The sequence below is a fragment of the Pyrgilauda ruficollis genome, unplaced genomic scaffold (genome assembly GCF_017590135.1).
Source record: "Pyrgilauda ruficollis isolate IOZ18807 unplaced genomic scaffold, ASM1759013v1 scaffold17, whole genome shotgun sequence".
Lineage (NCBI taxonomy): Eukaryota > Metazoa > Chordata > Aves > Passeriformes > Passeridae > Pyrgilauda > Pyrgilauda ruficollis.
The window spans coordinates 2087712-2104064 of NW_024515875.1; the positions used below are offsets into that span (position 1 = coordinate 2087712).

At 38.0% G+C, this 16353-nt stretch overlaps 1 protein-coding gene across 1 annotated transcript in view; it reads left to right on the plus strand.

The window, feature by feature from the left end:
• The window catches only part of ALCAM (activated leukocyte cell adhesion molecule), a 115973-nt gene extending 101862 nt beyond the window's left edge, over positions 1–14111 (plus strand). The window contains exons 10-16 of the mRNA XM_041464074.1: positions 343–478; positions 554–687; positions 2142–2274; positions 2979–3017; positions 3165–3282; positions 10083–10197; positions 11807–14111. Of these exons, the coding sequence (XP_041320008.1) occupies positions 343–478; positions 554–687; positions 2142–2274; positions 2979–3017; positions 3165–3282; positions 10083–10170 (648 nt within the window). The 3' untranslated portion in view covers positions 10171–10197; positions 11807–14111. The remainder of the gene's footprint in view (positions 1–342; positions 479–553; positions 688–2141; positions 2275–2978; positions 3018–3164; positions 3283–10082; positions 10198–11806) is intronic.
• Positions 14112–16353: the final 2242 nt, after the last annotated feature.

Consider the following 16353-nt stretch of genomic DNA (forward strand, 5'->3'; position numbering starts at 1 on the left):
TCATAAGCCTGGTCTAAAGGAGGGTTACTTGTGTCTCAAATGTTTTATCACTCATGGTCTTGGCCAATCTTCTAGAAAAGCTCAGAGATCATAACTGATCCCATCTGTGCTCTTGATTTAAAAGCAAAATTGTTCGAGAAGAAAGGAGATGGCTTCTATAAATCTCCAGCAGTTTCCACTTTTCATGCTGTATATGCAAATGTACTTATTAATGGGGAAACAGCTTAAAAAAGTGAGGCTCTAATTTTCCAAAGCATGTGAAAACTTCTGTTGATAGTAGTCATTAAGGGGTTAATGTATTGTGAGTCCATCTCTGTTATTTCTAACTCCTGACTTTATCAGGACAATACCAGAATGCAAACAAGTCCATCATTTTCAAGTCTTCAGTATCAAGATGCTGGGAACTATGTCTGTGAAACTACTCTGCAGGAGGTCGAAGGACTGAGGAAAAGACAGACACTTAAACTTATTGTGGAAGGTAAGCAAGCAGATAGTTACAATTATTAATGGTTACTTTAAAATAAAATGGTTAACTGTAATATTGTTCTTGTAGGAAAACCTCAAATCAAAATGACCAAGAAAACCAACACAAATAAAATGTCTAAGACAATTATCTGCCACGTCGAAGGTTTCCCCAAACCAGCAGTGCAGTGGACAGTTACGGGCAGTGGAAGCATCCTAAATAAAGCAAGTATCTTTCTTATTCACCAAAAACTAGTGTATAGGAAGTGCAAATTAAAATCAAGGAACATTTTTGAGGTAGTGAGATTGAAGAAAAGTCTTTTTCATTTATCTAAGAGAAGATTAAGTCGTAGCTGTAGCTATGTGGTACTTACATGGATGACTTTTTTATGATAAAGCCTTTTTGCATAGAACAAGTGAAGGCAAAGGAGATCCACTGGCTACAAGCTGAAGCTGCAGGGGAGAATAAAAGGTTACAAATGAAATATGCATTTTTAAATGAAGGTACTTAGTCATTTTATCTAGGTAATGTGCTGATTTTGCCATCGCATAAAGAATTTGCAAATAATGATGGAATTGTAGAACTTACATTAGAAAGCAAATGGGTACTTGATGTAGGCATTAACTGGGTGAAATGTAATGAAATTTGGCGTGTGTGAATCAGAAGTTACATTCATTATAGTTCCTTATGTGCTTTGCAGCTTTTACCCTAATATTTATAGTTGTTTTTGTATGGTTATACCTGTTGTTTCTCACTGGAAACAGAACAATTATACATTTATCCTGAGGGATAAATAAGAAGAACTCGTATATAGCAGGGAAAATAAGGGAAAATACCTGGAAAATATGCAAACTGAAGTATTTTTATATGGATTACCAAATCCCATGAAAAGTATTGCCAGATTTTGCCTTAGCAGGAAAAATAAATGAGACCGCTCTACAGTCAGTGCCTGGAAGGACAATGTGCAGTGATTCTGTAGATTCCATTACATTTCATTAGGTTTTGTTTGAGCCTACAGAAATTACGTGTAGCTGACAAAATTGGTCCATTTACTTGTAGGTATAGGACAGGAATTTTCTTGAAGCTATATAAATGATTGCAAATAATTTTCTCTAGGTGTTGCATTAATCCAAGAATGATGTGCAGCAAATTTAAGGAACAACACATTGATATTACAGTACAGATACTATAGGTCCTACTAGACACACATAGCTTGGCAAAATAATGCTTAGTATGGAAATAGCTTGGAAAGCTGGAAACTGGAAAACCTGGGGCAATTCTTCCCCTTATAGTGACATAAGAAACAGCGAGATGGAAAAAATTGTACCTTAGAAGTTTGAAATTTCAAGAATTTTTTCACTTGGAATATTTTTTAAAATACTTGAATTAAAAGCAAATATGGAATGTTGTTAATTTTTCAGAAAAAAACTTTTTTATCATTGGTCTTACAGTGCACATTGTACTATCTATAACTGGATATTGTGGCCAACATTTTCTTTCAAATATTCACATTATCATTTAATAAAACAATGTAGTATTTCTTTTGCTATTGTTTGGAAAACTGATATACTAGTTGAAAGTTATTTCTGTCTGGACATTTCACTGTGTAATACAAGTGATGTGTGTATTGTTCTTTGTGTTTTTAAATTATACTAATCTTCATTTTTCACCTTTTCAGACAGAGGAGACAAAATATGTTAATGGGAAATTTTCCAGTAAAATTGTAATTGCTCCTGAGGAAAATATAACTTTAACTTGCATTGCAGAAAATGAGCTAGAAAGGACTGTGACCTCCATGAACGTCTCTGCTAGTGAGTGTCCTCTAAAGATAATTTCCTTAAAGTTACAGTTTCTCATAAAGTACTCATACATCACACTTAAATGAAGAGTAGGTCTGCACAGTAATGTTAATACTAAGATATTTGACCTTTTTGTCTTAAGTCAAGCAATTGTAAATCCACTCTGGATCAGCAGTACATAAAATTTTATTGATAGCTTTCTACAATGTCACTTAGTCTTCATGACTTTCTTGGCTAGCTACAAAAGTAAACAATATTACAAAATAATAGTACAACATAATAATACAAAATACTGCAAAGTAATACTTCTTTTACAAGACACAAATTTATTTATTATTTATTTATTACAAAATTAACAATATCTCTTAGTCCCTAAATTACAGTTTATTAATATTGGTATGACTTGACTCACAACAGAAATCAGCCATACTGGGCTTTAATCATATATCATGATGAAAGGTATTGAGAACCTATGGAAAGGTAGGACAGAAATTCTTGGTCAGAAATATCTGTGACTTGAATATTACAGGTTTAGAGTAAGATTCTTCTAATGTATATAGTATAGTTACAAAGGAAAGGCTTCTATTTAAAGATGGGATTAAATATCTTGTTTGTAAAACACTGTTCTAGTTTTTGTCATTGCTGTAAATAGGTAATTAAAGGTGACTTTTAGGTCTGTGTTGTCCTTAATTCAATTTTTACATTTTTCATTTCAGTAAGTATTCCAGAATATGATGAGACAGAGGATAGAGGTGGTATGTATGGTTTCCTCACTCTTTTTTATTCTTTTTTTTTTTTTACTTTCAAATCCCTTTTTCTGTTTCTGGTTAAAATTCCTTAGAAATGTTGCAATGCTTTACTTTATCATAGGTCATCTCATTAACTTTTCTTCTTTGCTTCAGATGACAATAGTGAAAAGGTTAATGACCAGGCAAAGCTAATAGTGGGAATTGTGGTCGGTCTTCTGCTGGTTGCTCTGATTGCAGGTGTTGTCTACTGGCTCTATGTGAAGAAATCAAAGTAAGAATTTTTTGAAAACTTTATACTAAGCTGGAAAAAGAACAGTGATAAGAAGGGATGTATGTTTACTTGTTTTTCTTCCTCTACAGCATTCCAGTTTTCTGGAGTGGGGAAAAGCTGGTACAGTAGGTGCACTTGATAGCAAAAGGAAACTTGGTACCTCTGATTGGCTTGTCCTAATGCTTAATGGGACTCATCTCCTGGAAGTGAGGTTCTAAGATTTTCATAGATCATAGTAGTCATGAGGTCCTGTTTCCTGACAGCCAAGTCTGTGCTGACTCTTGCATTTAAAGGTAGCACTTAATTGTGGAACGTGATGTGTGGAAGCCTGTGTGGCTGTACTGGTGCTAGAAATTGCCTTCATTTAGAAATTGGCTACCATGTTTCCTTTAAAAATGGAATAACATACAGAATAAGACTCAACCATCTAAGGGAGAAGAGATATCCTTAATTGTTTTGTTCACGCGTACTTTGAGGTTGTTGCTGAAAAATCTAGGAGCTCTCATCCCAGCCCAGGTTTTAGACATCATAGGCATAGAACAGCATTTTCCATTTTCAACTTTCTTCCTTGTCACAGATGGTCACTTCAGAAAATAGATGGAAAGGTGCCAAGAAGTGGCCATGTTGCTCCATCCTTTTGAAGCTGGCTGTTGCTGTGTGCCCCATTTGTGCTACCCCCATGCCTTTGTCTCCAGGGAGAACTGAGGGCAGTCGGAAGCAGCCTTGCTTTCTGACAGCTCTCACAGCTGCTTCTGAGCAGGGGAGCTTAAGTGGCTGTGCATAACCTGCTCCAATCAGCACAGGTGTAAAAGCATTCTTAAAGTTCAATTGGTTTTAGTGTGATCTTCCATTAAAATTGAATCAAATGAAATCTAAAATATACCAGTGGGATTTTACTATGAACAAATGTGTTTTCACTGATGTGAAAGTACAACAAGAAATTCTCCATCTGCTAAGAAATGCTCCTTTTTTTGGATAATACATAAAGACTTTGGCTCAACCATAACTGATCAGGGTTTTGAAGTTTTCCAAATATAGAATTGTTATAAATTACCCATACACAGAACCACAATCAGATACTGTAGAGGTTTTTTTTGGTTCTTTCCCAAGGCTTATGCTTTTTTGGTAAAATATTGAAAGTAACAACATAGTGCTCTTCCTCCCACACTTTGCTACTGTTGCAATAATGTCTAAGATAACTTTGTCATTGCTTTTCAAATGTGTGAATGTGGAGTCATGAAACTGTGGTACAGTGCTTTGGATTTCTTTGAATGAGGTGGTTTGAGTATAACAAGGGCAGAGAAGGTAAAATATCTCTTCTTGCACCATTGAGTACTGTGGAGAGAGCTGACAGGAGTCGTAGAATATAGCATGAGATGAATTTATAAATTACAACAATTTTTTCTGCTTCAAAGATAGGATATGGCATAATCTAAATGGACACCACTTCTTTTCCTCATGCTCAGCTTCTCTTCCTAAAGCTTAGACTAAAAATTAGGGCTGGAATTGATTAGACAGGTTCACTGGAAACAAAAATGCCTTCATAGTTAAACAATAGTCTCTGTATTTGACACATGGTTGCTGGCTTCCAAACCCCTTAATTGATGTATCATCATTGACAATCTCCTGTTCTCTGTATATTTTTAAATTGATCTGTTGCTATCCTCCCTGCTTTCTGCACACCATATTTGCAGGAGCAAGCAGAATGTCAGTACCTATTCTGACAAAGTTTTCATTATGAATCATAACATAGCAATCAAAGTAAACCTTGCAAAAAGCAACTTACACCTTGGACACAACCCCCCCGTCTGCATCCAGGCCAGCAGGTAGTAGTTATTTTTTGAGCCCACCCTTGACTAGTAACTCACCTAATCTCTATCCCCAAAGTGACGCCAAAGGAAAGTCTGAGAAGGCAGCAGCACAGAACTTTCCAAGTCTGCCGAGGCAAGAAAAACATTACTTTTTTTGTTATTGGTGTTGTGGTTTGTATAATCTTCTATTGTCTTGTCATCCACACTAAGTAGGAATTACACTTGTAGCCTTGGAATATATTCACAATAAATCACTTGTACAGTTACTCACTGCCTCAGCTTCACTTGATGGAAAAGCTGATTATTGCCATATATTCTTTTCAGTGTGAATATTATCCCATAAATCAGAGAGTCATCTCTATTCTACATCCTGCATCCAGCCTCCTCTTGAATAAAGAGTTGAGGCTACCTACCCCAGCATGCCTTGTTTCTCCTTCATCTGAGCAGAAGGCCAAACAGTTGTTCGCTGCAGATTTATCCTTTTTCCAGAAATTAGTTGTAAACTAATCTGTACTGAACAGAATATAACTCAGCACTTTGGAATCTTTGTAAAATTTTTGTGTCACTTGTCATTTGAGAGATTGCAGGACACCCATGTTTGGTAAATGCTTCATATATGAAATTTTCACCTTGCCAGGAACAGCTGAAGGTACAGCAGAAATTAAAGATTCAGAAAGGAAATAGTGCACTCAGCACCCTGTCCCCTGCTCTCTAGCCATGCAAGTTGGCATGTTGTTGGATCTTAGCCCCATTTTTATCCCTGTAGTTCAGAGGTGCCCAAATCTCAAGTCACAAGAGGCTTGATCAAGGTTAAAGTGGTTCAACATCCAGTGGACATCACTTCAGCTGGCCAGCTGAATCACAGCAACAGTCTTGAAGATCACACTCAGAGCACATCAAACTCTTGACATGTTTCTAAGGTCATGATAATGACAAAGGTTACTGGCATCTCTGAAAGTGAACACTTGAAGCATAACAGTTCTGCTTTTCTGATGCTTTATAGCAAACAAGCATATGAGTCAGATTTGATGGGCCAAAGATGTAAGAAACTCACTATGTTTTCAACAAGACTCAGCATTTGTATTGGTTTTCACTCAGTTCTCTTTCAGAGAAAAGACATAGTTACCAAACATCTCTGAAAGTGTCAGCCCATAACACAAATCTAATATAAAAATGACACAAATTAAAAACGGTCACCCATTTCTTGAGACTGGAATATTTTTCTAATATCTCTCTGGTTTGTCCTACTGATGGACATTTTAAAATAATTTGAAGAAGTGGAAGGCAAGATTGGAGTAAATAAGGAGGTTGCAGCTAGTCCAGATAGGGATGTATGAAACCATTTGTTCCTAGAATATCATCTGCAACAGTGCAGTTGAGTGTAGCTTTAAGGAAATTCATGGCTCTTGCTTCAGCACCCAGAACTACACAGATGTGCATCATCTTACCTGTCATTATCGCAAGGTTAGGTAACAAGGACAAACAGCACTGTATACTTTCTTCCTTAAATAGTGTTGAGGGCAAGGCCCAGACTTGTGAGATTAAAATAAATGAGAAATTAAAACATTACAGCAATTTTTGGGTCGCCTATATGTGGTCTGTATTTGCACTGCAGCAGGCAAAACAATTATCATGGAAAATGGTCTTCATATTACAAACAATGCTATGAACAGTATCTGAACAAGATCCATGAAAATAGTGGCCTCACACCACACACACTCCAGAGAATGCTAAAAATCTCACTTTGGTACTACTTACAGAGAGATTTTGATTAGGATTCCCTGAGGATAATTATTTTCCTGAAGAGCAAGCATAGATAAATATTAAATACGAGTCATAATTTTAGCAAGAGCTCAGAATGATCCATGATTTACAAATTAAAGGGGGGGGGGGAAGAGGAGTGAGTAAACTCATATTTATACAACCAACTTCTCACTCTTCAGAACAACACTATCAAAAGTATGGGCTTTTTTTGTGGAGCTTTAGATGACAGTGTCCACAGAGTGCTCCAGGTCTGGGTAAAGTGGGATGTTTTCCCTTTTGGATAAATCCTTGGGAATATTTCTATATGTTCAGACTTCATTGCCCAGCTACTTAAATATTATGAGGAAGTCAATCTTGAGTTGCAGATGGAGCAAGCTGGCAGGAGCTAATCCACATAAAAAGTAAGGAACTGTTGTTGAATGTTAAGCTGGAATAGGACCACTTGTCCTGTGCCTGAAGTCACCTGAGGAAGTGATGGAACCCATGTTTTGAGACATTTCTGTTACAAACCCAAGCACATCTGTCGAGCCCTGGCGACTGGTGCCGTGCCAGGGGTGGCTGCTCCTCTGCTCTTGGCAGAGCACTGCCTGGGGACCACACCTCCCAGCAAAATAACTCCTGCATCTCTTAATGATACTATTTAGATAGCACTAAAAAAGGCTGCAGCATTGTTTGTGCTGAGGTGGTGATTCTGGCTCGATAATGGCATTTGGGGAACAAAAAAAACAGGTCAGCAGGATCACTGAACCATCATAAATAAAAGGCTGCATTTCAGTCTCAGGCATTGAGAATCGAAATCCATCTGATTGTCAGACATGAAAAACTGCTGCTGCTCTGATTTCAAGCAAGTGGTTTGTAACATCCTCCAAAAGAGTTCTGGAGCACCTGCCTCTTTCAAAGTTAGTGTTGCCCTTTAAGTCTCCCATTTTTGCCCAGTGTGGATTTAGGAAAATAAAGGTGCCATTTAGTTTGACTGAATATAGAACTAAAATAGATTACTTTAAAAATCAAAACCTGATCACACTGCAGAATCTCCTGATGTTAGTCATTGAATACTTTTAACCTTATCAAAGATGAGACAGTTCTCTCTGCTGTTAAGTGTCAGGTCCTATGAGATTCATGTGATTTGGGCACTGTAAAACTGGTGATAAGAGGCCAAAAAAAAGGATCCCAGTGAGCCATGCCAGTAGTCTATCCAGTCTCCAAGAGCAGACATTAGCAGTTATATGAGTACAGATGTGCATGGTACTGCTTTCTCACATCCAACTCACTTCAGCTCAGGTCTGAGTCCAGATTCTTTCAGCTTTTCATCTCTTCCACTATTGTCTCCAATTTTGTGAGACTTATTTATGGAAAAGACTCATTAGCCACATGACAAGCCAAATTATTTGCTCAACCTAAACCAAACATGTTTTTAATTATAAACTTTTTTAATTTTCAAGGAATTTTTTTTGAGGGGTTGTTTCTTTTTTTGTTAGGATTAAAGAGATTTGTGAAAGGTTATTAAGCTCACAGAAGGTCAGTCCCTACCAAAGCACTGAATTTTCTTCTTCATTACATTTCATATCCTTTCCTTTTTATTCACGTCATGTGTTTCAGGTTTTGAATACCAGAAAAAATAGATTGTTACTGCACTATAGAAATTTACCACTGTAGAACAAGTTACTTTGTAATACTGTCTCAGGACTTTTAAAATTAAATTTGGCTGTAATGAAGAGGAGCTCAGATCTTTGCAGTAAATGGGTTTTCAGCATGATACCTTCCTGTCAGTCACACAAATATAACAGACCAATAGCAAAAGATAATGCAGCTTTAAAATATTAAAACCCGTGGCCCTTCAGGAAATGACCACCTCTAAAACCGAAAAGATTTCAGAGCAGTCTCTTTCAGTGCAGCTTGTGGGATTTGAAATCCAGAATCCCATCCTCCCCAGGCACTCCACCTCAAGCTGGAGAGCAGCATTTCAGTAGCACTCCAGAGGTGAGGAGGGGTTAGGTGCATTTGCACTGCCCCAGGAGCTCTTCAAGAGACAAGAACTAAGCTTCCCTGCCTCAGCAGCACTGCTCCAGGGTCCCTAGCCCAGGGCCCTCGTGGCGTGCAGGGCTCTCCCGGCCTTTGCTCAGATGGAGGATGTGCCCAGGAGCGCCCCTCCAGCAATAATCCCAGCCGGTCCGCGCGTTCCTGCATGGTGTCAGCGTGGTGACATGTCACACTCCCCAGCCTGTGTCTTCCTTGTACTTTGCGAGTCAGCGTCACTCCGGGTGTGTACCCTGAAGCAAGGGTGAGCATGTGCATCAGTCTGTCACGGCAGACCGTACTTTTCTGTAGGGGAAACAAATTATCTGTCGAGAAAATGCAGCTACGATAATCTGCTTTGACACAAGGGATTTGCTTTGTCCCACTCAAACATCTTTGCCCATTTACATTTTAAAAATTGGGGCCTTCAAAATGTTATCACAGCACTGCAGGAATCTTTCACCTTGGCAGACAGTGAGGCTTCTCACAGATTAAATGAACGGCATAGTGGTTTTATTGTGCTAAGCTAAACTAAGCACTTAACTCATTAATTCATCACCACTACTGGCATTAAGGAAGACCTGCTATTTTAAATGAGGCATACCTCTTTCCTCCTCCCCACCCCCCAAACATTTACACAATCTCATCTCTACCCAATGCTCGTCAGTCATAGCTAACACAGACCTACAAGCCAGAGTGAGATTTTTTTTTTTCAGTGGTGCCAGAATTTTCTTTAATTTCTTCACATTTAAAGAGCTTCCGTTTGGCACAGGCTCTGAAGTCATTTACTGCAAATACCCAAAAATTGCTGTGTTGATCAAGATATTTTAGCTACACTTGTAACATTTTAGTATGCCTTAAAGCAGACTTGTGTTTATTGAAACAAGCTGCACAGTTACTTTGTCAAGAAACATGGATCTCCACAGCTGGTTTAGCGTTACTAAATGTCTGCTAGCTCAGAATAATTCTGAATTCCTCAAAAGGTAGATCAACACACAGAGCCCTGCTGCAATACTTCCTGTGCTACTCACAGCAGTGGGAGATCTGGTGTCACTGGCCTATTTACAGACATATGCAAACCTGTTGCTCTGCTCAGAACAGAACTGTCAAAAGTTTCTGTTTACTGTGAGGGGAGCAGGCAGTGTCATTAATATGAAAATGGAACAAAATGGTGTAGACATGCAAAAATGACCTTCCTTTACATTGCAGGACAGCATCAAAACATGTAGACAAAGATCTTGGAAATATAGAAGAAAACAAAAAACTAGAGGAAAACAATCATAAATCTGAAACTTAAGAGAAAATGTGTCAGTCATCATTCCAGGTAAGTGTTTCATATTACAGCATTAAAATGTCTTTGTCCACCATTTCTCTCTGGTGATCAAAGCTCATGCTTGGTCTGGTGCTCACCTTCCGGAGGTGAGGCAGTGGGGTCGCTTTGTGGTGTAGTTTTAGGACACACCGACTCAAACTTTTGGCCCGTTAAGAATTCAGAGATGCATATACAAATATAAAATGAAGTCTGACATTTAGATAGAACGTGATACTTGGCTTTATTTTAATGCATGTGCTTGAGGAAATGAAAATACAAATTTGTATACTGTACCACTGTGCATGTGTATGTATGTGTTTATATGAAGAGTATGTTTAGATAGAGTTCAGAAGCTTTCAAGTTATGACTTGAAATATTTATAGAAACCTCTTCCCTTACTGAAAGTAACAGTTTCCAAGTCCTCCGTCACTTTTTCCACCATTAATATAAAGTCATGAAACTTCCCTCCCTTAGAACAAAACAGTTCTCTTAGTCTAGATTTCACACACCTGTACTATGATCAGTTTTATCCCGGAAAGAGACACTGTATATTACATTAGTAACAGGTATGAAAGTTTCCCCCGCTGGGATCTGTATGAAGTAAACTGTTTACAAAGGGCCTGGGAGATGCCGGAGTTCTGTGGGGAATTGCAGGAGCAGTGCAGAGCACCAAGAGCACCACCCTATGCTCACACACACGTACACCACTGCTGCACCTCTTCTCCTAGTAACCAAAGGAGGGTAAGGTTAGACCATTTTTCTGGCCAGTTTAGGTCATTTAAAACTAACACTGTGTTACTATAAGAGTCTGGGAACCAGCTAACCATAGAGATTTGTTGAGTTAGTCATCAAATAGTCTTAAAAGTGAGAGTATTACAAATTCAGGGGTGCTTGCATTGTAAGCTCCTCCACAGGAAAGCTGTAGACAGCCCTGATTTTCAGTGATCTTAAGTAAATAGTACTGCCTACCTTCTTGAGGTAGCAGGGGTTTAAAGCATATGGAATTATGTGGAATTATGATATTTCATATTTATATAACAAGGTTTCTTCTTTAAATGAATGCAACTGTCAATAATTTCAATATGTCAGTATTGTCTGAAATTTTCTAATACAAACCACAAGTTTTGCATTAAACATTTAGAATGTAATGGATTATATAGAGCAATTACATAGTATATAAAGAGATGCAGCATTACTGTAGGCACTTTACCAGCAATATCACTGTTTTACTAGTTTGGAAAAGGGAATTAGCAATACCGAAATTATGTCTTAGGAAGGATTTAAAGATGGAAAACAAGTCCGTTTGGATTTTGAAAAAGTTGCAGCATAAACACCCTTTATGTGTGCCTTTGGTGCAATCTTCTACTCTGTATTCCTTCAGATCAGTAGATCTGCATAACTGAAATGAACATAAATCCATTACTTACCAGATAAACTTACTGGATTTACTGGGAACAATACTGCAACAGTGATTCTTGTCATGAAAGAAAGTGTTTACATCATTGAGCTGCAGAAGAAAGTACTTTTCATGTAGCTGTTTATTTACAGCATAGATACTGAGTAGTTATGATGGTTTATGTATTTTAAAATATTTAACTGGTTTTATCTTTCATATTTTCAGAGAATACATATAGACCAATTGAAGCATGAACGTGGATTGTATTTAAACATATACAAAGAAGTGACAGCTATTCATGGTTCAAGTATTGAGCAGATCATACTACCAGATTTTCAAAGGATTTTAGACACAATTATCTCAAGCTAAAAAAAAAACCCACAAACCCCCGAAAATTTTGGCAACAGCCATGATAATAGGTCACCATGTTGTGTTCTGTTTGAAATATTTTTTGTAAATGTCTGCACTGAAGATTTCTTTTTGTTTGCCTTTATGTAAATTTTTTACGTAGCTATTTTTATACACTGTAAGGCTTTGTTCTGGGAGTTGCTGTTAATCTGATGTATAGTGTAATGGTTTTATTTCAATTGTTTTTATGACACCCTTTGAGCAGGTACATGTCTGATTCTGGTTGTAATCAGTGAAGCCTCTGCTTTGTAGCAAGTACCTAGAGTGTAAGATTGTCTTAAAGGAAAATGTCAAACTCCTTTTTCATTCTTTGAAATCATGGTAAAGCAGAAGGGTGACAGCTGTGACAAGAATAAACTAAATTGTTAATGAAAGTGCACATTTTAAAAACCATGCAAAGCTAAACAAGCTAGAAGGGGACTAAAGAGTTTCCCTGAAGAAGTCTGGGTATTAAGAAAGGAACACTATGAAAAATTCCTAGTGTACATACAGCTGGTGGCTAAAAAAATCCTTTTCTTCTGGAGAAAGACATGCATTTTATTTATGGTTATCAGTCATCTTTCATGTTAGCATTAGGATAAGGAACTGGAATTCTGGATTAATTTTGATTCCTTTATGTTATTCGCTGCCTTAAAGTACTGTACCTTTTCTTCTTTTCAGAGAGATACCAGTCCAAATTGGAAACTTTTTTAAAAAGTGGTCATATCAAAGCTGCATTTTTTTCCCACAAAAATAGAATATATAAATATATATATATTTTTTGTGTGTTTTTGTTAACTATGCTACAGCTATTGAATGCACCTTGAGATAATTTTAGTGTTTTTAACTGGTACCTAATTTATCAAACAGTACATATAATTGTAACAATGAAATGTCTATGTATCTTTAGTTACATTCAAGTTTGTAACTTTATAAACATGTTTTTTGCTTGAGGGAATTTTTAGAATGGTACTTGATAAGAAAAGGTTTTAGGGTAAGTGGCCAATAGAAAGTTGTACTTGAGAGAGATAAGTTTCATCTTATCTGGAAAGTTAGTTTCTGGAAGAAGGGAACAGGCAGCTTTGATGGAGAGGAACAGTAGAACTAAGCAGAACATCAGGTTTCCATTTACAAATATCCAGGGAAAAAGTAAGTTTTTATAGACTGGTAGGCAAAAATAAATAAATAAATAAAAGAAAAAAGATGGACGTTAGGAAATGTATTTTGCCACTTTTGCATTATTTAGGGGGCAGAAAACACTGTTACTTGTAAATTTGTAAAATGTTAAATGTCTGGGCAGTAGTGACTGATGTCTTAATAAAAGCTTCCTGTAGTGCATTGGCATGGATTAAATACATAAGATGTCCTATAAACTCTATGCTGTATAAAATATTAGAGGGAAATCCTGTTATATGCCTCTAAACTTTAATTTGTTACTGTTTTATTTGGCAAAAAAATTATAATCTTGGTCAATATTTAAACCAAAGTAAAATGGGGGAAAAACCAAAGTAATTTGTTTTGCATGGCTAAGCCATTCTGTTATCTCTGTAAATATTGTGATTTTTTTCTTTTTAGAATTTTGTTAAAAAAATTCTAAAATTTTTAAACACCTGTTTTTCGAAAATAAAACGTGAACACACAAAAAAGTTACTTTATATATAAATATATCTTTTTCTTTTGGTGCAAGAACACTGCCAAGCGATACACATTTTTTAAAAGAAAAAACAAATTCAGTGGGCATGACTCTGAACGGGAAACCTTGTACCAGAGTCCTGTGAAGGAGTGTGCATCTACTGCCTCTCTTTGTTTATATCACTACAAATAATTCTTAAATACAGAGAGGAATCTTCCAAAGATAGGGAAAACTCCAAAGGGAAAGCATAGGGAAGGGCTGAAAATTTTCATACCACTGTCAGGGGAATATAGGGCAAATGAGAAGAAAAAAAGTCCTTCAACTTTCACAGCTACAGAAAATGAATATAAACAACTCCTTGCCTTTTGGGATTCTGCTTGATCTCCTATGCACTTTAAATTGTCAATCCGAGGAGCTGGGTTTTTCCCTGCTCTGAGTTCACTGTAGGCAAGTTTCAAGAACCAAGAGTGCAAAAGAATTAATGTTTCTATCCATGCCTAAACAACAATAAAACTGAAGTATGTCTTCACTGGCTCGTGTGAAATCTCAGTTTACAAGAACACGTGTGAGCCTGAGGGAAGGCTCATACTCAGAGCTCAAGCTGCTGCTGCTGCTGCCTGTGGTCCTGCAAATACACCCCTGTGGAGTCTGGCTCCCAGGAAAGGCCATGGGGTGATGGGTGTGGGTTTGTGGGGCTTCTCTTGGCCCACAGCACCTGGGGACCACAAGCACTTTCTCAGGACAAGCTGATGCACAAAGCCTTGCAAAAGCTCATCGCGCAGGTCTCTGCTTGGGACCTGGACAAATAATTACCCTAGCAGTGAATTTGGGTGGGGCCTGTTTAAATCTGAGCAAGGACAAAGGACACCACAGGAGTTCAACCTCAGTTTACTACACGGAGGAAGAAAAACAAATCCCTGCTCACAAATAGTTTAAAAGCATTATAGGTGGCAGTAGAGCCCATCCTCTTGCTTTACAGTCAGGAAATAATGTAATTAGTGGTGTTTGTTCGTGGCTGTGCAGGAAACTGCTACTGAGCTTGGAACAAGCCAGGGGATTTCACTGCATGCTGCAAAGGCAGTATCCTGCAAAAATACCCAGGGGCTTCCCAAGCAGCTCTGGGAGTCCTCTGAGGCAACAATATCAAAGCTATAGCTGTGCTGCAGTGGATATGAGCTACAAAAACGTGATAATGGTGTGGCCACAAGGTGAAGCCTTCTGGAAAGAAAGGGGAAAAAAAAGTAATTGGGGTCAGCACTATGAAAGGAAAAGCATCAGGGAGATTTTGTACTGGTTGTGAGTACTACAGACCAGCCTCTGCTGGAGGGCTTCACTGCGCCTGCCACTGCTGTGCTGCTGGGGCCGGCAGCTGCTCAGAGCCCAGGCAAGGGACAGCACTGACCCAGCTGCTGGCCAGGGAGCAAACCATCCACACCTCATTGTCTGGGTATTTTCCAGGATTTGCCAGCATCAACCCAGACAGTTTAGGCAATATGTTACACCTTTTTCTGGGTACAGCGTTTTCATCCTGCCATGTTTTGGAAAAAGTACGCAAATAAATGACTCTAAATTCTATGTTGGTATGGTCGATGCTTTGTGTGAGGAGACGTGAATCTTGACTCCATGTTTCAGAAGGCTGATTTATTACATTATGATGTATATGATATTAAAATGATATATTAAACTATACTAAAAGAGTAGAGAAAAAAGATCCATCGGAAGGCTAGAAAGAACAGGAATGGAATGATAACAAAGGCTTGTGACTCTCCGAGAGTCCGAGCCAGCTGTGATTGGCCATTAATTAGAAACAACCAACATGCCCCAATCACAGGTGCACCTGTTGGTAAACAATGTCCAGACCAAATTCCACAGGCATCAGATAGTTTATTGTTTACATTTCTTTTCTGAGGAGTCTCAGCTAGAATAGGAGAAAAATCTTAGCAAAGTATTTTTCATAAAATATCATGGCTACATATTGGTTATTATTTGAATGTTACAAGATACTAACGTGAGTTTTATCTATACTGGTACCAGTCCACAAAGACAAACAAAGAATGAATAAATCTAAATTTGTTGCCTTTTTTTAGTGATAAATTTTGTCAGGGAATATCCACTATTCACCTAATAGCCTCAGCTGCTGGCTGTTGCAGTGAAATCTGATTTACTTGTAGTACCACATGTAGCTGGATACCTTCCTGTTGACTTCATATTTAGACAGCCATATGTCTGTAATTATCTCAGCTAAGATTAAACAGTGACATATGAAATGAGATCATGACCTCCTGTGTCAACCACATCTGTGCAAATGTTTTCTGGGTTTCCTTTTGGCAAGAATGCATCTGTGTTCAGGTGTCTGTTTCCAAGAATCGCCCAATACAACATTTTCAGGCAGGTTTCTCCTCCAGGCAGAAGGAGCCAGAGAAGCACAGGAGGTACATAACTTCCAGTTATGTGCTTCTAACCCCTGAAAGGCTCCCAAGATCCTCTGGAAAAGGATAACATCCTCAAGCTGGCATAACTCAGTGCAGGCAGACTTCAACCCTCTTTCCCAGTGGTCTGCCAGGGGGGGAGGGCATTGTAGGAAGGGAAGCAGCCAGGCTGCAAACAAACCAAGCAGCCAACCCCCCCACATACACCCCTTGCCTCGCATTCATGTGTAATGCAGCTCACACATTCAGCAAAGATTTGCTGCATTTCAAGTTATTAGAGAATCAGAAACTAAGCCTATTACTTATTATCAAATTATGTCAAA